The 23,697-nt window shown below is 43.1% G+C and overlaps 1 protein-coding gene across 1 annotated transcript in view; it reads right to left on the bottom strand.

Moving 5' to 3' along the window:
• The window catches only part of SH3RF2 (SH3 domain containing ring finger 2), a 143,673-nt gene that overhangs the window by 23,064 nt on the left and 96,912 nt on the right, over window positions 1-23,697 (bottom strand). The window contains exons 6-8 of the mRNA XM_082650226.1: window positions 9,770-9,861; window positions 8,066-8,236; window positions 794-1,026 (exon numbers count right to left, since the gene is read on the bottom strand). Coding sequence (XP_082506352.1) covers window positions 794-1,026; window positions 8,066-8,236; window positions 9,770-9,861 — 496 coding nt within the window. The remainder of the gene's footprint in view (window positions 1-793; window positions 1,027-8,065; window positions 8,237-9,769; window positions 9,862-23,697) is intronic.

Below are 23,697 nucleotides of genomic sequence, written 5' to 3'. Positions count from 1 at the left end.
CTTTGCTTGGCTTGTTTTCTTCTTCTAGAGAGGTGTACGAATATAGAGGCTTGATGTTTTATAGAACAATGGTTTCAACCACTTTTTGAGAACCCCTGAAAATGAAGCCTTATGCAGAAATTCAATATATTAGGAGATAAAAGCATGGCTTTGAAGATGAAGGAGCTATGTAATTGCCATATGTGCAATGTGGATGTTATATAAAAATAAAACCAAGGTGCAGAACAGTGTACTAAGATTACAAGGTATGTATGTACATGGACAAGAACTTGGGACTGGGGGGCAAGGATATGAAGGAGACATTTGTACAATATAATGTACTTTTGTACAATATAATTTTTTTACCTTGTGCATATATTAGTTAAACAAAGTGGGATTCAGGGGCTCTTAGCAATGACTCCTCTTTTCCTCTTCCCCTTGTTTCCCTTTTGGCACCTCCTGAGGGGTTCCATGGAGCACAGTTTAAGAAGCATTGATCCAGCAAGTGCTTTAGTTGTCCTGTCTTAATAAGAACCAGCATCCACCTTGGCCATGCTCTAATTATATGTTGGCATTCAGGGCTGGTATCATCCCAGTCAGTCAGCGTGCGTGTATGAAGTGACTGAGGGCGGGGACCTTGAGTCCATTTGGCTTCATCTGATAAAACAATGCAGTATTTGGGAAGTGTAAAGCAACCTTCACAGAGGCTTGTTTTAAAGCCAAGATCCTTGTTTTTGCAAAAAGCACTCTGTTTGCCAGTGTGAGATCCCCCCATCCCCTAGCTCTAGGCACGTACCTCTCTGCCACCACTTACTCTTTCTCATGTTGCTCCGCCCTTTGCGGAGGGAGCCCTGCCCCAGGGTTCTCAGACCGGCCAGGTTCCGCACGGGGTTGACTATGGCCGTGGGCACGAAGACGGACTTGAAGGGCCGGCTCTGCCGGGGATCACCTTCTGAAATGCTGCCTTGGGAGGACACAGAGGAGGTGGATAACGTCCATGTGGCGTAGAGAGCAGAGCTCCGGGAGTCTGGAACACTAGATGTCTTTCTGGTTGTGCAAATTTTTTTTTTTTTTTTTTTTTTTTTTTTGTGAAAGAGAAGAAATAGAGAAAGAAAAGGTTCAGTCAAGAGTCCTGTTTTAAAAAAACGATCTGCTCCCAACTGTATAGCACATGTGGTCCCTCCTCATCGTATTCCTACCCATACATACCTACATACATATATATATATATATGTTTATACTTGTCTTCATCACAGGCTTAACTATGGAGGCCTCAGCTTCCACACCTGGATAACTGTGTGGGCATGCTGAGGGAGGGGAGGGGGTCTCATACTGAGGCCTGGTGGAACTAGAAGACTTGAATATCATCATCTTTCACTCCAGCTCTGATCACTCTTCACCCCGTGTCCCTTCAGCCCTCAGTTCAGAGCACAAGATCTTATATGTGTTCATTTCGCTTTGCAGAGGCGATTTCTTGTTCTTTCAGTGACTTTCCCACTAGATCCTAAGCTCTTTGAAGGCAGAGATTTTATATGACTTGTTTTATAGCCTCTGTGTTCTGCACATATTGTTTATTAATAAATGTTTGTTGAATGGCTGCCATGATGCTTTTAGCACTGCAGCCAGTCATTTTGTCTCACACATAGTAAGCACTTACTGTATACCCACTGTAACACCCAGCATTGGCCAAACACTGCCCACATCATCTCACAGGTTTTTCTCGACAGCCTTCTGAGGTAGGTACTGTTAGTGCTACTGTTTTGTAGGTTAAAAAATAGAGATTTACCGTTACTTGTCCAAGCAATTAATAGATCTGAGATTTGAACCCAGGTCCAGGCTGGCCCCTCGCTCTACCACTAAGCTACCTACCTACTGGCTAGTTAGAGCCTTCATCATTTGGAAAACCCTGCATCCTACTTGAAAATTAACAAACTAAAGGAGCTGGTAGGCCCTACACATGCCTCCATAAGACCTAATTCTTCAGCCTTAGGCTCTGATTTTTAAGAACAGTGTTAATATTTTGTAAAACACCAATCTCCTGTCCATGTTTCCAGCCTGCAACTCCCTGAACCCCATGGGGAATGGTGTCATTTTACATGCCCTTCTTGCCCTTTTACCATCCTGCCCCAGCATCACAGCCCCTACCGAGTAGTCCATGAATCCCCTTGTCACTCTATTGATTAAATAACCCCTGCTAATTCCCTGGAGATAACCAGTTCAACCAAGGCCCCGGCACAGAGATGCCCTCCACGTATTTTCCTTCCTGTCAATGCCTCCAGGTTTCTCTTTAGGTAATTCCCCCTTATTTCTCCTTTTCTCTCCTTGTTTTGCTTTAAAAAAGTATATGTAGTTTAATATCGAGCCACCAGTGTTGTTCAAGATGGGAAAGGCGTCATGTAATGCAGCCAACTCTGCCCAGGAAGCATATGCAGCCAAACACGCTGGGAACTGATGCTTGCAGAGAGGGGCTTCTGTCCACAGCCTTCAGCCTGCTTCTGGCCCCTGGGGATGCAGTCAGTGAGGCGGAGTGGGCTGTACACCAGGAAGAGCTCAGACTACATTCTGGAGTTGAAGGCTGGGCTGGAGAGAACTCCCCAGCACTGGCTTGCCTGGCAGAGTCTGCATCTACCTGTTTCTTTTAAATGAATTTATTTATTTATTTGTGGCTGCACTGGGTCTTCGTTGCACTGCGTGGGCTTCTCACTGCAGTGGCTTCTCTTGTTTCAGAGCACGGGCTCTAGGAGTGTGGGCTTCAGTAGTTGTGGCACATGGGCTCAGTAACTATGGCTCGCGGGCTCTAGAGCGTAGGCTCAGTGGTTGTGGCGCACGGGCTTACTTGCTCTGCGGCATGTGGGATCTTCCTGGACCAGGGCTCAAACCTGTGTCCCCTGCATTGGCAGGTGGATTCTTACCCTCTGCACCACCAGGGAAGCCCCTACCTGTGTTTTAAACAAAGGCCTCAAAGTGTTGGATGCTGCAAAATGGACTGGCAACAGCAAAGACAGGTTCCAAATTTGTTGCCAGCAGCATCAGCAGCCTGGACAGAATACAGTTAATGAGGCCCAAGCCAGCCTAATCCCACCAGTCCCTTCTTTGGACAACTGTTTACAGACAAAGGTGCAACTTCATTTTTCTGGACCCAGCATGAGGCCAGATTCCAGAAACTCCTAAATCTCAAGTCTCCCATCCAACACTGAGTCCCTCTATGTCTTTTGGCAAAAAGCTCAGCACTTACCCAGCATATTCTTCTAGCATCAAAGCACTTTGCAAACATATATTCATTAATCCCCATGACACCCTAGACCTGCAAATATTATGATCCCTGTTTTCTAGATGGAGAGACTGAAAGACATTCTGGGTTTAAGTGGGAGGTGTGTGTGTTGCCTCTGATTTGCTCTGCTGGGCTGCTTTGAGTGTGCAGGTCCCTGTGTCCCCTTTTCTACCTGAGATATGAGCCCTTAAGAACTTTCGCAGTATTTGAAAGGGACATGACACACAGCGGCTCTATCCTGCTCAGCACTGTCAGTAACCTCCTGGTAAGGCAAAAGCTTGGACCATGACAATCTTTATATAGTTCTATGTAGAAAGTGAGTGGTGGCCCTCGTGTCACTTTTCTCCACCCCTTAGGCATCAGGATGGCATATGTGTCCAGTGAAGGTTGCCAGAAAGAGAAATATCCTGGCTTATTGGGCAGAAGGGCATTTATTGGGAGGACAGGAGGGAGCGGAAAGAGCTTGGAAACAGGATCCAAGGGAGGCTGCTGAGAGCTGGGCAGCAGGGATAGGAGGTGGGAAGAGTCTAATCAGGTGCTGCGCCTTGAGTCCCCGCCATGAATGGCCTTCAACTCTGTCCACATTCTCTCCTCCCTTGTTCCTTCCTTGTTCATGTTTCCAAGTCCCAAGAGGCTGAGCCTGTCCCTCACCTGTGGTGATGAGTTGAGGAGGTTGGGGATGAGGGGAAGGGGGAGAGGGAGGAGGAGGAGGAGGGGGAGGAGCAGGGGGAGGGGGAGGGGAGGGGGAGGAGGAGAGAAGAGGAGGAGGAGGAGGAGGGGGAGGGGAGGGAGGAGGCGGAGGAAGGGGAGGAGGAGGGGGAGGGGAGCGGGGAGGAGTTGGCTTCTGCAGCCTCTGAAAAGGGAGGAAACTTATGCCTCTACCGAGACTGTGCATGGAAGAGGAAACCAAAGGGATGTAGGTGCTGTTAGGAAGGGCTTGAATGAGAACGTGACAAGTGTTCTGTACCACCTGAGCCAGGGGATAACTCTGGGATACGGGAACTAGGTCGTGGTGGCAGATATTTAGTTGTGGTTGGCACAGCTGGACAGGCTGGTGGCACCACCGAGCACAGAGGACTGGAGCTTTACACAGCATAGCAGCCTTTCCTCTCTCAGTAATTAAAAGGCTCCCTTGCTGAATCGTAAATCAAAACCCTGGCGTTTTTGTCAACTCTGTTCTCTAATTGATCCTGAAACTCTGGCTGGCTCAGTTCATTAGGAGATGATGCTAGTAAGAGCAGAGGTTCAAATGCTCAGGGGGCACTACACACCTTTGAGGTCTGGCTGTCTTATAAAAGGCAGCCCTGTGCACCACGGGGGCTGGTGGCAGTGCAGAGCCATCACTGCAAACAGACAACAAAAATGGGGCAAAACCTCTCACACACACAGAACGTTAGAACAGAAAGGGGCCTTGCACACATAGTCCAACCCACTCGGTAGGAAAAACTCAGCTGACAAAGGATGGCATCATTCAGCCCTGAGAAGCGGGAGGAATTAAACCTCCCAAAATGGGAAGGGTTGTTAAGAACAAGGGTGAGCTGCCCCCAGATAGACAAACTGAGCATGTCATCTGCGTCCAAGATTTTGGGGATGGGAACTTTCTCTGCATCTGAGAGGCTGTCAAGGAAAACACATACACACAGAAAGCATTGATCTACTGTCACCTAATAGCCCTCAGGAGATTATACTGTGACAGTGACTTTCCGTTTTAGAAATGCTGGCTCTCTAGAAGCAAACACACACATCAGCATAAGTAGCATCTCAGTATATGCACATATGCAGGTTTCTATGAGCTGGGGGTGGGGATGGACTCATGGCAAACTATGCTGGTGCTGAAACTCCATCCACTGCCTAACACGTGGCCATCATGGAGTGGGTGAGTCTAGATGCTCATGACTCGCCCAAGAACAGATCTAACTTGGAGAAAAGCCAAGAAGGAGAGAACGGGAAGCTGGAGCCTTGAAGTACACTGGAATGGAGTCCTACATGCATTCTAGTTAGGGTGACCTTACGTCCAGGTTTTCCTGGGAGAGTCTCAGTTTACACCTGCTCTCCTGGTAGAGTGTCCCTCTTTTATCTCAAAAGCATCCTAGTTTGGATGGTAAGTTATATGGTCACTCTTCTTTTAATGTTTTTTTCATGGAATATCCAGGACTTTGGGCTAAGGCCTGATGCATAAGCAAATTCCCCAGTAGTAGAGGTGGTCCCTAGAGCATTCATGATAAGATTCCATGGAAGACTGTTCATGAGTTAGGGTAGGTCCTTGCTCTTTGTTGTCACTTCTGGATCATCCTCCCACTGGAGGGACTTCTCAAGACTTCCCAGCTTGGGTTCACATGATTAGACTCCACCACCTACCACCCTGCCGTGTTGGAGCCATCATTTCCCCTCTTTCCTTGAGGAATTGAGCTCCTGGATCACTGTCCTTCTCTCCATCTCAGTGGGTCCTATCATGATGATCTCATCTAGTCTTAGGGCTTTAAATACCATCTCAAGGCTGGACCTCTTTCTTAAATGCTAGACGTGTATACTCAACTGCTTACCAATGTCTTTACTAGGAATACTAAGGCATCTGAGACTTAATCTTCTACGAACCAAGCTTTTACTTCACCCCAACACCTCAAAACCTGTTTGTTCCTCTTTTGGTTTTCAACTCCATCTCAGTAAAAGGCAACTCTGTCTTCCAGTTACTCAAAGCAAAAAAAAAGTGGACTCACCATGAATCCTCTCTTCTTTTACACCCAGGATTTGATTTGTCAGAAAATCCTGTTGTCTCTACCTTCAGAATATACCCAGAATCTAACCATTGCTCCCTCCCTCCACAGCTAGCGCCTTGGTTCATTTCACCATCACCCCCTCCCCCAACCGGATTATTACAATATCTGCTTAACTAGTCTCTCTGCTTCAACCTTTTCCTATCTATAGTTTACTTTCAACCCAGCAACTAGAGGGATTCTGATTACAACATAAGTTAGATCATGTCATGCTTCTGCTCAAAGCCCTATAAATCGGTTAAAGCCAAATTCCTCATGATGACCGAGCAAATTCTGTGTGATCTGAATCCCTGTTACCATTCTGACCTCATCACCTACTAACCCCCTCTCACTTCCCTAACCCAGTCCTATTGGCCTTCATGTCAGGCGTGCTCCTCCCTCAGGGCCTTTGTTCTGTACTTGCTGTTCCTTGGGCCTGGAACACCCCTCCCTCATTTCTTCATTCTACCTTCTTACCGCTCAGTAAGGCCATCTCTGACCAAGCGATTAACATTGTAATCACCCCCACGCAAATTCTATCCCCCTTTCCTGACTTCTTTGTTCTTCTTAGAGCTTATCATTAGCACGCCACATATATTACTTATATGCCTTGTTTATTGTCTGTCTGTCCCACTAGAATGTAAGCTCCACTGGGCGAGGATACTGTGTCTTTTATTCACTGGCGTTTCTCCAGCATCTAAAAACGTACCTGACATATAGTGCTCAGTACATATTTGTTGAATAAATGAATTAAAGCATCAGTTGTAGACATCCTTAGTTTGCCTTTGGAGATTTTGCAGTTTTCTAACAAATTCCAAGAACCTTCCATTTGAAAGGAGTAACTGTGATCCTCTATTCCAATTTTCTGGCATGTGAAGAAATCTTTTTGCCTGGATCTGTTGGAACCCACAATTTACCTGTAGTCTTTCTAGAAAGGGGATCCACCACCTCACCAGCCAGACTGATTAGAAAAATCCATGGGTTAGAAAGTGCAGTCTTTTATTGAACCGGAACCTTCTAAGTTGTATTCACTGGTTCACTGTCTCCTCATGGAACAAATCTACTTCCTGGTCTACACATTCTGTTATGGTCCCTGTGACCCTTGTCTTCTGTAGCTCAAATAATCCTACTTTCTTTATAGGTTTCTCCAGTGATGTAGTTTCTGTCTCCTCACCATTGCTGCCCTCCACTGGACACACTGCCCCGCCTACATGAAAGTCCCCAAAACTGGCCATATATGACTCTAGCTCTGACCCCCAGAGAGTAAAATGGGATTTTTCCCTTTCCTTGGAGTTATGACTCTGATATGTCATAAAGACAGAGTGTATATGTAGTGATGGTCTTACTACCTTGTGACAGGCTTTGCCTGGACTTATGGGGGTGGGGGTAGGAGGAACCATGGATAGTTTTGGGGTCTGTGTGTAGTTGTGGTCATATGAGGTGGGTGGACAAACTGTATGCCAGTGAAATTGATGAATGTGCCAGAGAATGAAAAAGATTGAGAAAAGCTGTTTGGGAAGAAGATCTTCAGGGTAACTAGCATGTGACCTGGGGTGTGGATGGATGGGTAGTGGTCTGAGTCACAAAAACCCTGCCTAATGGACCAGAATCCTGGGAAGTCTCCCAAGGTGCTCCAAGAGGTCTTCTGATCATTGTGTTTTTGCATTGTGCCATGATTGTGAAGTGTCAGGGTGCAGGGTGTGAGGTGCGATTGGGGGGGGATTATATAGTAGAAAACCTGAAATCTAGTTCTTGAGCAGACTGGTTAACTCTGCACATCAATTTCCTCATCTGTAAAATAACATCTACCTTAAACAAGATTCTTGAGCATAGCCAATGAGTTAAGAGATGGAAAAGTGCTTATAAAATGTGAAGAGCTACTTAAAAGATAACTATTCTGCTATTTTTTTTTTTAAGTTAAGTGTTAGGAGGGTACTAGAGCAAAAGCTGTTTCTTGGCCCTTACTCTGAAAGGGCATTGAGTCCTTCAGAGATTCAACCCACAGATGGCCCCTGGCCTAGGTGACCTGACCCTCTGATGCCTGAGATTGGAGAGGACCCACCTGAAAATGGGGATGACATAGTTGTTGGGGAAGATGCCGACTCGCCCGGTCACCAAGGAGACACCCCTGAGCCAGCCATCCTGGTACTTCCCCAGGACCCTGATGCCCTCTCCCTTCTGCAGGTCCAGTTCGTCAGGTCCATGGGCTGAGTAGGAGTGCAGGGCTACAAACCTGGGGAGACAAAAGGAACTGGTAAAGGAAGCTGGTGAGCGGAAGGCCTGGAACCAGTGAAGGGTGAAGCGAGAGGAAAACTTAGAGCCCACCTGCCCGGTGTTTAGCAACAACACCTTTTAAGAACTGAAATCTCACTATGTAAGGCAGATGAAAGTGGTGGAGCCTGGTTGAAGTAGCAGTGAAGGCGCCCAGATCCCTGCCCCCACCTCCTCCCTGCTCCTCCACAGAGTGCCCCACAGCTGCAAATCACTCATTTAGGTCACATCAGCACTTTGACAGTGGGGAAACTGGTCTAGAATAGAGAAAGGAGCTGATGACCAGGAATCAGTGGCAGAGCTGGGTCTCAAACCTGGAAGTGATGGTTCTATCTAGGATGCTTTTTCACACTGCTTAGAGTATCCCCCAAGACAATGGTCACAGCCATCAAGGTTCAGGGAACTGAGGGGTCAGAAGAGAAACCTCTCTGATCCACTCCCTCTCCTAAGGGTAGGGACAGGTGTGACCCCCAGGAATGGCCCGAGGAGCTTAGCTTAATGTAGGCCAGAGATGGACATGGGAAAATGGGAGGCGGGTGTTAATTTCAGTGTTTGGCACGCAGTGGAATACTGGCTGCATGTTGGCATGGAGGAGAATGGGCTTGAAACATGGTAGAAATGCTCTCGGGTTAGAGCAGTGACTTGCCTCTCTGAAGTCCACACAGGAGTTGGGCAGGTGATATCCAGGTATAAGCCAGGGGGTGAAGACCCTGGGGAATAGTGAGGCTGTGGTAGGAGAATAACTGCCCGACTAAAGGCATTAAAAATAACCCACTTTGGGGCTTCCCTGGTGGCACAGTGGTTGAGAGTCCGCCTGCCGATGCAGGGGACACGGATTCGTGTCCCGGTCCGGGAGGATCCCACGTGCCGCAGAGCGGCTGGGCCCATGAGCCGTGGCCTGAGACTGTGCGTCCGGAGCCTGTGCTCCGCAACGGGAGAGGCCACAACAGTGAGAGGCCCACGTACCGCAAAAAAAAATAAAATAAAATAACCCACTTTGGCTTGCCAGGTTCGGGGTTACCAGTGTATGGCCTCAGGCTGGATGTTAGGAAGTCCTTCTAGACTCTATGGACTGTGAGGCACTGAACGGTTTTATCAAAGGGGCTAGGAGAGTGTTCCCATCTGCAAGGTTCCTTTCCCCTCTAAAATGCTGTATTTATTTCTTGCTGATTACTAGAGCAACATCTATTGATGACCTTGCATTGTGAATCTAAAGGAAGACAATAGAAATTGCTCAGTACCTAAGCTTCCTGTAATGTTTTGGTATATAATCTTCCAGTCTCTTTCTACTTTTGTAAAATAATGAGCCAGGATGATGTGGTTTGGTAATTTGTGTTTTTCACCATTATTCCCTTTGGAGGTTGTAAAAGAAGGGGAGCTGTTATCTCTCTGGATGTGTTGGTTGGGGATGGGGGATGCTTGATGGCAGAGGGATGGCAAAGATGACCCCTCTATGCCAGGACCGGGAGTGGAGGGTTGAACTTTTTTTACTCACATGTTAGCTGAGAGGTGTTGCTGGGAGCCGGGCAGACTGATGATGGCCGTGGAATGTCCTGGGGAGGCAGGTGCAGGGTGATAAGTGCTGACCTACACAGACAGAAAAGCCAGGCAGAACCAGTGAACATCACCAGCCAGGCCCACAGCAGAGGCAGCCTGACACGACCAAAAACCAAGGGCCACGCCTGGCACCACCCAGCATGTGTCTTCTCTGTGGTTTGGGGCTGTAGGCAGAGCCGAGTGGTGGTAGATTGGTTTATCGTTTGCTGGGGTGGCATGCCAGGGTCGCAATCCAAAAGACTGCTCAGAGAGGGCAGAGGAGAAGACCTGTCTAGGTTACAGTCAACAGGGTACTGCCAGGATCCTCGATCTCTTCCCTGGGCCCCTCCCTACCCATCTCCCACTTCACTCACCTCCCTCTATGAAAACCTATTCTCATAAAATGATACAATAGCTAATACTGAGAACTTAACACTCGCCAGGCAGTTTTAAGAGCTTTACAAGTATCAGCTAATTTAATCCTTATTAAAGGGACTATTATCATCCCTATTTTTGGATGAGAAACTGAGGGAAAGAAAAGTTACCTAACTAGTATGAAACAAACTTTTAAACCAGGTTGTCTAGGTCCTGAGCCCACACTATCAGTATTAACACACACACAGACACACACACTCACACACACACACCAGTTTACCCAGTGACTTAAGGAAGGTAAATCTGCATCCTCTTTACTTTTCCAGGATGAAAGAGGGAGGAATAATGCTAAAAGTATCGGAAACTGCCTATTATCCTGGCACCTTGCCTGTTGTCTAACATCTTACCTTGCTCATTTCCTTCTTGGCATATATCACAGGCTGTGATTGTTTCCTTGTTTAGTTATGGACCATCCCCCATCACTAGACTGTAAGTTCCATGAGGGCAGGGACTATGTCTTTTTCATCATTGTATTTCTTATGTGCCCAATATGTACTTGTAGCTTAAAGAATGAATAAATGAACAAAAAGATCTTTCTACCCAGTCCACCAAGGACTAATGAAACCTCAACCATCTCCATGCCATCCAGAGTAAATACATTCAATCTGTCTTCAGTTGTTGACTCATAAGCGATGGTAGCTACATATGTGTGCCTTTTTACGACTATGCTTTTGTGGGTATAACTATTATTTGCATATGTGTGTTTGGGCAGTTGCTAATCCATTACCGAGTATATGTATCTCTGGTTCTTTCTACAATTGCGTATGCTTTTTCAGAACCCATGACAATTGTATGTACATGTATGATGGCACTGGTCTATTGTATGTCTGATTATGTTCACATATGTGGGTCTGTGGATTGATAAGCATGTATACTCTGTGTGATTATATGTATGTATGGTTGTAAGTGTCTATCTGGAATTATGTGTGTAGGTATGTAAACTCTAGAGGTGTGTGCAAATATGAATGGGTATAGTTTTATGTGTGTGCCAATGACTGTGGAAATATATGTATGGCTGCGTATGTATGTGTGACATTTCAATCCAGGTATAGGATCAGAAAACTATTCTAGTCAGATAGTAACAAGTGTTGGCAAGAATGTAGAGAAATCAAAACCCTCATACAGTGTTGGTGGAAACGTAAAATGGTTCAGGCCCTTTGGAAAATAGTTTTGCAGTTCCTCAAATGACTAAACATAGAATTACCATATGACCCAGTAAGTCCAATACCCAAGAGAGATGAAAACATATGTCCACACTAAAGCTTGTGCATGAATTTTACAGCAGCATTATTTATAATAGACAAAAGGTGGAAATAACCCAAATGTCCATTGACTAATGAATGAATAAACAAAATGTGGTATATCCATACAGTGGAATATTATTCAACCGTAAAAGAAATGAAGTATTGATATATGCCAGAACATGGATAAGCCTTGAAAACATTATGCTAATTGAAAGGAGTCAGACACAAAAAACATTACATAATTCCATTTATATGAAATGACCAGAAGAGGCAAATCTATATAGAAAGTAGATTAGTAGTTTCCAGGGGCTGGGGATATAGGAATAATAGTTAAGGGTACAGGGTTTCTTTTTGAGGTGATGACATATCGTAAAATTGTGGTGAAAATGGTTGCACATATCTGTGAATATATTAAAAACCACTGACTTGTACATCTTAAATGGCTTAAATGTATGTTATGTGAAATATATTTTAATAAGCTTTAAAAAAAGATGCCAAAAAGCATATGATCATCTCAGTAGATGTAGTAAAAGCATATGATAAAATTCAACATCCATTTATGATAAAAACTCTCCAGAAAGCAGGCAAAGAGGGAACATACCTCAACACAGTAAGGGCCATATATGGCAAACCCACAGATAACATCGTACTCAATGATGAAAAGTTGAAAGCATTTCCTCTAAGATCAGGAACAAGACAAGGATGTCCACTTTCACCACTTATATTCAACATAATTTTGGAAGTCCTAGCCATGGCAATCAGAGAAGAAAAAGAAATAAAAGGAATCCAAATTGGAAAGGAAGAAGTAAAACTGCTCGTTTGCAAATGGCATAATACTATGAGTAGACAATCCTAAAGACACCACCAGAAAAACTACTAGAGCTCATCAATGAATTTGGTAAAGTTGCAGGATATGAAATTAATGTACAGAAACCTGTTGCATTTCTATACACTAACGATGAAAGATCAGAAAGAGAAATTAAGAAAACAATCCCATTTACCACAGCATCAAAAAGAATAAAATACCTAGGAATAAACCTACCTAAGGAGGCAAAAGACCTGTACTCTGAAAACTATGACGCTGATGAAAGAAATCAAAGATGACACAAATAGATGGAAAGATATGCTGTGTTCTTGGATTAGAAGAATCAATATTGTTAAAATGACCATACCACCCAAGGCAATCTACAGCTTCATTGCAATCTCTTTCAAAATACCAATGGCATTTTTCACAGAACTAGAACAAATAACTTAAAAATTTGTATGGAAACACAAAAGACCCCGAATAGCCAAAACAATCTTGAGAAAGAAGAACAGAGCTGAAGGAATGACACTCCTTGACTTCAGACTATACTACAAACCTATAGTCATCAAAACAGTATTGTACTGGCACAAAAACGGATACACAGATCAATGGAACAGGATAAAGAGCAAGAAATAAACCCACACACTTACGTTCAATTAATCTATGACAAAGGAGACAAGACTATACAATGGAGAAAAGACAGTCTCTCTTCAATAAGTGATGCTGGGAAAACTGGACAGCTACATATAAAAGAAAGGGGGGTTCCCTGGTGGCACAGTGGTTGAGAGTCCACCTGCTATGTAGAAAAATAAACTCTAAATGGATTAAAGACCTAAGTGTAAGACTGGGTACTATAAAACTCCTAGAGGAAAACATAGGCAGAACACTCTTTGACATAAATTGTAGCAATATTTTTTTGGATCTGTCTTCTAAAGTAAAGGAGATAAAAGCAAAAATAAACAAATGGGACCTAATTAACTTAAAAGCTTTTGCACAGCAAATGTAGCCATTGACAAAATGAAAAGACAACCTACTGAATGACAGAAGATATTTGCAAATGATATGACCAATAAGGGATTACTATCCAACATATGTAAACAATTCATACAACTCAACATCAAAAAAACAAACAACCGATTAAAAATGGGCAGAAGGTCTAAATAGATATGCTTCCAAAGAGGAAATGCAGATGGCCAGCAGGCATGTTGAAAAGATGCTCAACATTGCTAATCATCAGGGAAATGCAAAACTAAACCACAATGAGATATCACCTCACACCTGTGACAATGGCTATCATCAAAAAGGACACAAATAACAAATGTTGGTGAGGATATGGAGAAAAGTAAACCTCTGTACACTGTTGGTGGGAGCCACTGTGGTGCAGCCACTGTGGAAAACAGTATGGAGGTTTATCAAAAAAATAAAAATAGAACTAACATATGAACCAGCAATTAAACTCCTGGGTGTATGTCCAAAACAAACAAACAAAAAAACAACAAAAAACACTAATTTGAAAATATACATGCACTCCTGACCTAGAGGAACTTGACCAACAAGTAGAAGATGACGAGAGAGCCTGAGCCAAGATGGCGGAGTAGAAGGATGTACTCTCACTCCCTCTTGTGAGAACACCAGAATCATAGCTAACTGCTGAACAATCATCGACAGGAAGACACTGGAACTCACCAAAAAAGATACCCCACATCCAAAGACAAAGGAAAAGCCACAATGAGATGGTAGGAGGGGCGCAGTCACAGTAAAATCAAATCCCATAACTTCTGGGTGGGTGACTCACAAACTGGAGAACACTTATACCACAGAAGTCCACCCACTGGAGTGAAGGTGCTGAGCCCCACGTCAGGCTTCCAAACCTGGGGGTCTGGCAATGGGAGGAGGAGTTTGTAGACAATCAGACTTTGAAGCCTACTGGGATTTGATTGCAGGACTTGACAGGACTGGGGGAAACAGAACTCCACTCTTGGAGGGCATACACAAAGTAGTGTGCACATCGGGAACCAGAGGAAGGAGCAGTGACCCCAGGGGAGATTGAACCAGACCTCCCTGCTAGTGTTGGAGGGTCTCCTGCAGAGGTGATGGGTGGCTGTGGCTCACCGTGAGGACAAGGACACTGGGAGCAGAAGTTCTGGGAAGGACTCCTTGGTGTGAGCCCCCACAAAGTCTGCCATTAGCCCAACCAAGGAGCCTGCAGGCTCCAGTGTTGGGTCACCTCAGGCCAAACAACGAACACAGGGAACCCAGCCCCACCCATCAGCAGTCAAGCAGATTAAAGTTTTACTGAGCTCTGCCCACCAGAGCAACAGCCACCTCTATCCAGCACCAGTCCCTCCCATCAGGAAACTTGCACAAGCCTCTTAGGTAGCCTCATCCACCAGACGGCAGACAGCAGAAGCAAGAAGAACTACAATCCTGCAGCCTGTGGAACAAAAACCACATTCACAGAAAGATAGACAAGATGAAAAGGCAGAGGGCTATGTACCAGATGAAGGAACAAGATAAAACCCCAAAAAAACAACTAAATGAAGTGGACATAGGCAATCTTCCAGAAAGAGAATTCAGAATAATGATAGTAAAGATGATCCAGGACCTCGGAAAAAGAATGGAGGCAAAGATCGAGAAGATGCAAGAAATGTTTAACAAAGACCTAGAAGAATTAAAGAACAAACAAACAGAGATGAACAATACAATAACTGAAATGAAAAATACACTAGAAGGAATCAATAACAGAATAACTGAGGTAGAAGAATGGATAAGTGACCTGGAAGACAAAATGGTGGAATTCACTGCTGCTGAACAGAATAAAGAAAAAAGAGTGAAAAGAAATGAAGACGGGGCTTTCCTCGTGGCGCAGTGGTTGGGAGTCCGCCTGCCGATGCAGGGGACATGGGTTTGTGCACCGGTCCGGGAAGATTCCACATGCCACGGAGCGGCTGGGCCCGAGAGCCATGGCCGCTGAGCTTGCGCATCTGGAGCCTGTGCTCCACAACGGGAGAGGCCACAACAGTGAGAGACCCGCGTACCGCAAAAAAAAGAAAAAAGAAAAAAGAAATGAAGACAACCTAAGAGACGTCTGGGACAACATTAAATTCAACAACATTCACATTATAGGGGTCCCAGAAGGAGGAGAGAGAGAGAGGACCAGAGGAAATATTGGAAGAGATTATAGTCAAAAACTTCCCTAACATGGGAAGGAAATAGACACCCAAGTCCAGGAAGCGCAGAGAGTCCCATACAGGATAAACCCAATGAGAAACATGCCGAGACACATAATAATCAAATTGAAAAAATTAAAGACAAAGAAAAATTATTGAAAGCACCAAGGGATAAACAACAAATAAAATACAAGGGAACTCCCATAAGGTTAACAGCTGATTTCTCAGCAGAAACTCTACAAGCCAGAAGGATGTGGCATGATATACTTAAAGTGATGAAAGGGAAGAATCTACAACTAAGATTACTCTACCTGGCAAGGATCTCATTCAGATTCGATGGAGAAATCAAAAGCTTTACAGACAAGCAAAAGCAAAGAGAATTCAGCACCACCAAGCCAGCTCTACAACAAATGCTAAAGGAATTTCTCTAAGTAGGAAACACAAGAGAAGAAAAAGCCCTACAAAAACAAACCCAAAACAATTAAGAAAATGGTCATAGGAACATACATATTGATAATTACCTTAAACATGAATGGATTAAATGCTCCAACCAAAAGGCACAGGCTTGCTGAATGGATAAACAAACAAGACCCATATATATGCTGTCTACAAGAGACCCACTTCAGACCTAGGGACACATACAGACTGAAAGTTAGGGGACGGAAAAAGATATTCCATGCAAATGGAAATCAAAAGAAACCTGGAGTAACAATACTCATATCAGATAAAATAGACTTTAAAATAAAGAATGTTACAAGAGACAAGGAAGGACACTACATAATGATCAAGGGATCAATCCAAGAAGAAGATATAACAATTTTAAATATATATGCACCCAACATAGGAGCACCTCAATACATAAGGCAACTGCTAACAGCTCTAAAAGGGGAAATTGACAGTAACACAATAATAGTGGGGGACTTTAACACCTCACTTACACCAATGGACAGATCATCCAAAATGAAAATAAATAAGGAAACAGAAGCTTTAAATGATACAATAGACCAGATAGATTTAATTTATATTTATAGGACATTCCATCCCAAAACAGCAGATTACACGTTATTCTCAAGTGAGCACGGAACATTCTCCAGGATAGATCACATCTTCGGTCACAAATCAAGCCTTGGTAAATTTAAGAAAATTGAAATCATATCAAGCATCTTTTCTGACCACAACACCATGAGATTAAAAATGAATTACAGGGGAAAAACCGAAAAAACACAAACACATGGAGGCTAAACAGTACGTTACTAAATATCCAAGAGATCCCTGAAGAAATCAAAGAGGAAATCAAAAAATACCTAGAGAAAAATGACAATGAAAACACGAAGACCCAAAACCTATGGGATGCAGCAAAAGCAGTTCCAAGAGAGAAGTTTGTAGCTATACAAGCCTACCTCAAGAAACAAGAAAAATCTCAAACAATCTAACCTTACACCTAAAGGAACTAGAGGAAGAAGAACAAACAAAACCCAAATTTAGCAGAAGGAAGGAAATCATAAAGATCAGAGGAGAAATAAATAAAATAGAAACAAAGAAAACAATAGCAAAGATCAATAAAACTAAAAGCTGGTTCTTTGAGAAGATAAACAAAATGGATAAACCGTTAGCCAGACTCATCAAGAAAAAGAGGGAGAGGACTCAAATCAATAAAATTAAAAACGAAAAAGGAGAAGTTACAAAAGACACCGCAGAAATACAAAGCATCCTAAGCAACTACTACAAGCAACGCTATGCCAATAAAATAGACAACCTGGAAGAAATGGACAAATTCCTAGAAAGGTATAACCTTCCAAGACTGAACCAGGAAGAAATAGAAAATATGAACAGACCAATCACAAGTAATGAAATTGAAACTGTGATTAAAAATCTTCCAACAAATCGAAGTCCAGGACCAGATGGCTTCACAGGTGAATTCTATCAAACATTTAGAGAAGAGCTGACACCCATCCTTCTCAAACTCTTCCAAAGAATTGCAGAGGAAGGAACACTCCCAAACTCATTCTATGAGGCCACTATCACCCTGATACCAAAACCAGACAAAGATACTACAAAAAAAGAAAATTACAGACCAATGTCACTGATGAATATAGATACAAAAATCCTCAACAAATTACTAGCAAACGGAATCCAAAAACACATTAAAAGGATCATACACAATGATCAAGTGGGATTTATCCCAGGGATGCAAGGATTCTTCAATATACGCAAATCAATCAATGTGATATAGCATATTAACAAATTGAAGAAGAAAAACCATATGATCATCTCAGTAGATGCAGAAAAAGCTCTTGACAAAATTCAACACCAATTTATGATAAAAACTCTCCAGACTGGGCCTGTGTGCCACAACTGCCGAGCCTGTGTTCTGGAGCCTGTGGGCCACAGCTGCTGAGCCTGTGTGCCACCACTACTGAAGTCTGCACACCTGGAGCCTCCTGCTCCATGGCAGGAGAGGCCACCACAGTGGGAGGCCTGTGCACCGCAAAGAGGGGTGGCCCCTGCTCGCCGCTTTTGGAGGGAGCCCGCACGCAGCAGCAAAGACCCAACACAACCAAAAATATAACTAAATAAATATTTTTAAAAATGGTTAAAAAGAAAAAAACTCTCCAGAAAGTGGGCATAGAGGGAACCTACCTCAACATAATAAAGGCCACATATGACAAACCCCAGCGAACATCATTCTCAATGGTGAAAAACTGAAAGCATTTCCTTAAGATCGGGAACAGGACAAGGATGTTCACTCTCACCACTAGTATTGAACATAGTTTTGGAAGTCCTAACCACAGCAATCAGAGAAGAAAAAGAAATAAAAGGAATACAAATTGGAAAAGAAGAAGTAAAGCTGTCACTGTTTGCAGACATGATACTATACATAGAGAATCCTAAAGATGCCACCAGAAAACTACTAGAGCTAATCAATGAATTTGGTAAAGTTGCAGGATACAAAATTAATGCACAGAAATCTCCTGTATTCCTATATACTAATGATGAAAAATCTGAAAGTGAAATTAAGGAAACTCTCCCATTTACCACTGCAAAATAAAGAATAAAATACCGAGGAAAAAACCCACCTAGGGAGACAAAAGACCTGTATGCAGAAAACTATAAGACACTGATGAAAGAAATGAAAGATGATACCAACAGATGGAGAGATATACCATGTTCTTGCATTGGAAGAATCAATATTGTGAAAATGACTATACTAGCCAAAGCAATCTACAGATTCAATGCAATCCCTATGAAATTACCAATGGCATTTTTTACGGAACTACAATAAAAAATCTTAAAATTTGTATGGAGGCACAAAAGACCCTGAATATCCAAAGCAGTCTTGAGGGAAAAAAGTGGAGCTGGAGGAATCAGACTCCCTGACTTCAGATTATACTACAAAGCTACAGTAATCAAGACAATATGTTACTGGCACAAAAACTGAAATATAGATCAATGTAACAAGATAGAAAGCCCAGAGATAAACCCACGCACCTATGGTCAGCTAATCTATGACAAAGGAGGCAAGGATATACAATGGAGAAAAGACAGTCTCCTCAGTAGGTGGTGCTGGGAAAACTGGACAGCTACATGTAAAAGAATGAAATTAGAACACTCCCTAACACTATACACAAAAATAAACTCAAAATGGGTTAGAGACCTAAATGTAAGACTGGACACTATAGAACTCTTAGAGGAAAACATAGGAAGGACACTCTGTGACATAAATCACAGGAAGATATTTTTTCATCCTCCTCCTAGAGTAATTGAAATAAAAACAAAAATAAACAAATGAGACCTAATGAAACTTCAAAGCTTTTGCACAGCAAAGGAAACCATAAACAAGATGAAAAGACAATCCTCAGAATGGGAGAAAATATTTGCAAATAAATCAATGGACAAAGGATTAATCTCCAAAATATATGAACAGCTCAATATTAAAAAAACAAACAACCCAATTCAAAAGTGGGCCAAAGACCTACATAGACATTTCTGCAAGGAAGACTCACAGATGGCTAAGAAGCACATGAAAAGTTGCTCAACATCAGTAATGATTAGAGAAATGCAAATCAAAACTACAATGAGGTATCACCTCAAACCAGTTAGAATGGGCATTATCAGAAAATCTACAAAGAACAAATGCTGGAGAGGGTGTGGAGGAAAGGGAACCCTCTTGCACTGTTGGTGGGAATGTAAATTGATATAACCACTATGGAGAACAGTATGGAGGTTCCTTAAAAAACTAAAAATAGAATTACTATATGATCCAGCAATCCCACTACTGGGCATGTACCCAGAGAAAACCATAATTCAAAGAGACACAAGCACCCCAATGTTCATTGCAGCACTGTTTACAATAGCCAGGTCACGGAAGCAACCTAAATGTCCATCGACAGGCGAATGGATAAAGAAGATGTGGTACATATATAGAATGGAATATTACTCAGCCATAATAAAGAATGAAATTGGGTCATTTGCTGAGACGTGGATAGATCTAGTGACTGTCATACAGAGTGAAGTAAGTCAGAAAGAGAAAAACAAATATCATATATTAACTCATATATATATATATATATATATGTGGACCTAGAAAAATTGTACAGATGAACTGGTTTGCAGGGCAGAAATTGAGACACAGATGTAGAGAACAAATATACGGACACCAAGGGGGGAAGTGGCAGAGGGGTGGTGGTGGTGGTGTGATGAATTGGGAGACTGGAGTTGACATGTATACACTGATGTATATAAAATTGATGACTAATAAGAACCTGTTGTATAAAAAAATAAATAAAACTAAATTCAAACTTTAAAAAAAAAAGAAAAGATACATGCACTCCAATGCTTATAGCAGCATTATTTACGATTGCCAAGATATGGAAGCAACTTAAGTGTCCATCAAGAGATGAATGGATAAAGAAGATGTGGTATATTGATACAATGGAATACTACTCAGCCATAAAAAAGAACAAAATTTTGCCGTTTGCAGCAACATGGATGGACTTGGAGGGCATTATGCTAAGCGAAATAAGTCAGACAGAGGAAGACAAATACTGTATGATATCACTTATATGTGGAATCTAAAAAATACAGCAAACAAGTAAATATCACAAAAACAGAGCAGACTCACAGATATGAAGAATAAACTAGTTGTTACCAGTGGGGAGAGGCAGGAGGGACAATATAGGGGTGGGGAAGTGGGAGGTACAAACTATTGTGTATAAGATAGGCTACAAGGATGTATTTAGAACATGGGGAATATAGCCAATATTTAGTAATAACTGTAAATAGAGTGTGACCTTTAAAAATTGTATTTAAAAAAAAACCCAAAGACTATTCCATGGTTATCTATCTGAAAGCCTCTAACACTGCATAAAGTGCTCTGAGCTTTGCAATCAAACACTTTCATACTGGTTTCCTTAAACAAGCTGCTGGCTTTGGGCTAGGATCTCCTTCCCTGCAACTGGGCAAGATAAAACCCTGCTGGGATCGGGAGATGTGCCAAGGGAGGGCCTTGTTGTGTGAACAACTAATCTTATGTTTGTGTAGGCTGTTGGACCACTGATTAAGCAGGGTGAACCTCACTTAACACCTGTGACTTTCCAGTGTTATGTTTGAGTAAAAAGCCCTGCCATCCATAAACACTATTAATCACTTAGGGAGGCGGAAGATGCCAGCATGCAAAAAAGTCATCCCTTCATTATACCAGGCTTTTTACCTCTCTAGGTCTTCGACTAGAGAGGGGATCTTTCCCCCTATTTGGAACATGGAACCCTGCCAGAACTGAAATCACTGGGCTTGTGATGGAGTTCCTTCTAATGTGGAATGGGAAACGAGGACAGATTCTCAGATTTTGAGGTGTCTGAGAGGAGAAGGAAGAATACAAATGGAGAAGGAGGAGGAGGGAGAGAGGGAGATAGTAAACAACTCTGAAAGTTGGGGAGTCAGAAACTGAGACTGAGACACAGTGGGAGAAAGAGATAGATCCAGAGGGATAGAGGAAAGAAGAAGAAAAGGGAGATTAAGAAAAGACTGGGGAAACTCGTAACCCATTCAGAAGACAAATAATCCAATTAAAAAGTGGGCAAAAGACATCACAGAAGAAGATATATTGAGTGGCCAGTAAGTACATGAAAAAGTGCTCAACATCAACAATTATCAAGAAAATACAAATTAAAACCACCATGAGATACCACTATACACCTATAAGAATGGCTAAAGTTTAAAACTGACCATACCAAGTGGTGGTGAGGATGTGGAGCAACTAGAATTTTTTTTTTTTTTTTTTTTTTTGTTGCGGTACGCGGGCCTCTCACTGTTGTGACCTCTCCCGTTGCGGAGCACAGGCTCCAGACGCGCAGGCTAAGTGGCCACGGCTCACGGGCCCAGCCGCTCCGCAGCATGTGGGATCCTCCCGGACCGGGGCACGAACCCGCGTCCCCTGCATCGGCAGGCGGACTCCCAACCACCGCGCCACCAGGGAAGCCCTAGAATTCTTATATGTTGCTGATGGAGATGTAAAATGGTGCCACCACACAGGACAACAAGTTGACTGTTTTAAATAAAGTGAAATATACACTTACCACTCTACTCAGCATCCTACTCACAAGTTTTTACCTAAGAGAAATGCAAACTTATGTCCATACAAGGACTTGTACATGAATGTTCATAGCAGCTTTATTTTAGCCAGAAACAGGAAACAACCCAAATGCCAATCAATGGGTGAACGAATAAACAAACTGTGGTACAAACACAGGGGAATATTCCTCAGGAATACATGCAACTACATGGAAGAATCTTAACATCATCCTAGGTAAAAGAAGCATGAAACACGAAATTACATATTCTGTGATGCCATTTATGTAATGTTCTAAAAAAAGCCAAAACTATAGTGACAGCAAGATTAGGGATTACCAAGAGCCAGGGATGGGGAGAGATGATTGATTGCAAAGGGGCACAAGGAAACTTTTGGGGGTGATAGAAATGTTCTATATCTTGATTTTGTTAGTCATTACCTTTTTACATCTGCCAAGTCATTGAACTGTATGCTTAAAATCGTTGAACTTTATGTAACTATAGCTCAATAAAGCTGTTAAAAAAATAGGAATATATTATCTAGCTGGCAGGAAACATCCAAGTGGCCATAGCTTGACCCAGCCCAAGCTCTGGGATTGGTCAGCGAAGGAGATAAGGGTGATGGCTCAGCTTCACAGTGAACAGCTAGGCAGTGGCCCTCATGGCAGGGGGCCACCTGAATAGGAGAGAAATCAAAGGTGGAAACCTATGCATCAGACAGAAGCTCAGTAAATAAGGTGAAAACAAAAATGAATGAATGAATGAATGGAGTGATAGGAAAAGAGAGCAAGATAGATAAAGGCAGGGAAGGAGGACAGACAGAACAAGAGAGAAACAAAGGCACCACCCAGTAAATAAAGACAACCAGGTAGACGGCCAACTTCTGAGGAGGCAAGTCTGTTCCTGTCACTGGCATCCAAGACAGACGGCCAGCCTGTCTGAGTGAACGGGCCTCTGGCGGGTGGTTTCCTGAGGTCAGTTGTGACCTCAGGTCTCCGAGCCACAAAGGGTTTGTGAGGCTGCATGCAAGGTCCTCTAGCATCTGGTGCTTCCTGGGATAGGATTTGGGGATCTGAGCAGGATCAGGGAAAGGGTATGTACTTGAGGGTAGGGGTGGGTATTTCTGCTGCGATCTAAAAACAGTTTTTCCTCCTTTTTGAAGGAAATGACTCATTTAAAAGAAGTCTTTATCGGGAACAGAAGAATCTACCGCTGTGTGGCCTCTGGGTGTTTTCAGGTCTCAAGGTGTTAAGTGAGGAAGGAAGGGGGCACGGCGCCTGGCACAGAGCTGCTGCAACATTCCACTGGCCCTGTGCCAGCCTCGTCAGTCATGTGGGCACAGAGTCAGCTCCCGTCCAGGAGTCTGGAGGCAGGTCTAGCCTAGTACTCAAGCATGCGGCTCTAGCATTTTCCAGGATGTGTGATCTTGGGCAAGGACTGAACACTGTGGCTCCTCCACTTCGTCATCTGTTAAAATGGGGGCAGTAATGGTATTTGTCTCGTAGAGTTGTTAGGAGGATTAAATAAAAGAATCCATGTACAGGATTTAGCACATTGTAAGCAAGTGCTCAATAAATATTACTTATTTTAAAAAATTTTTATTGAAATAGAGTTGATTTACAATGTTGTGTTAGTTTCAGGTGTGGAGCAAAGTGATTCAGTTATA

Source organism: Grampus griseus (genome assembly GCF_964374135.1).
Source record: "Grampus griseus genome assembly, chromosome: 3".
Classification (NCBI taxonomy): domain Eukaryota; kingdom Metazoa; phylum Chordata; class Mammalia; order Artiodactyla; family Delphinidae; genus Grampus; species Grampus griseus.
Note: the sequence above shows the minus strand (reverse complement) of the source record. Positions and strands in the feature narration are given on the sequence as shown.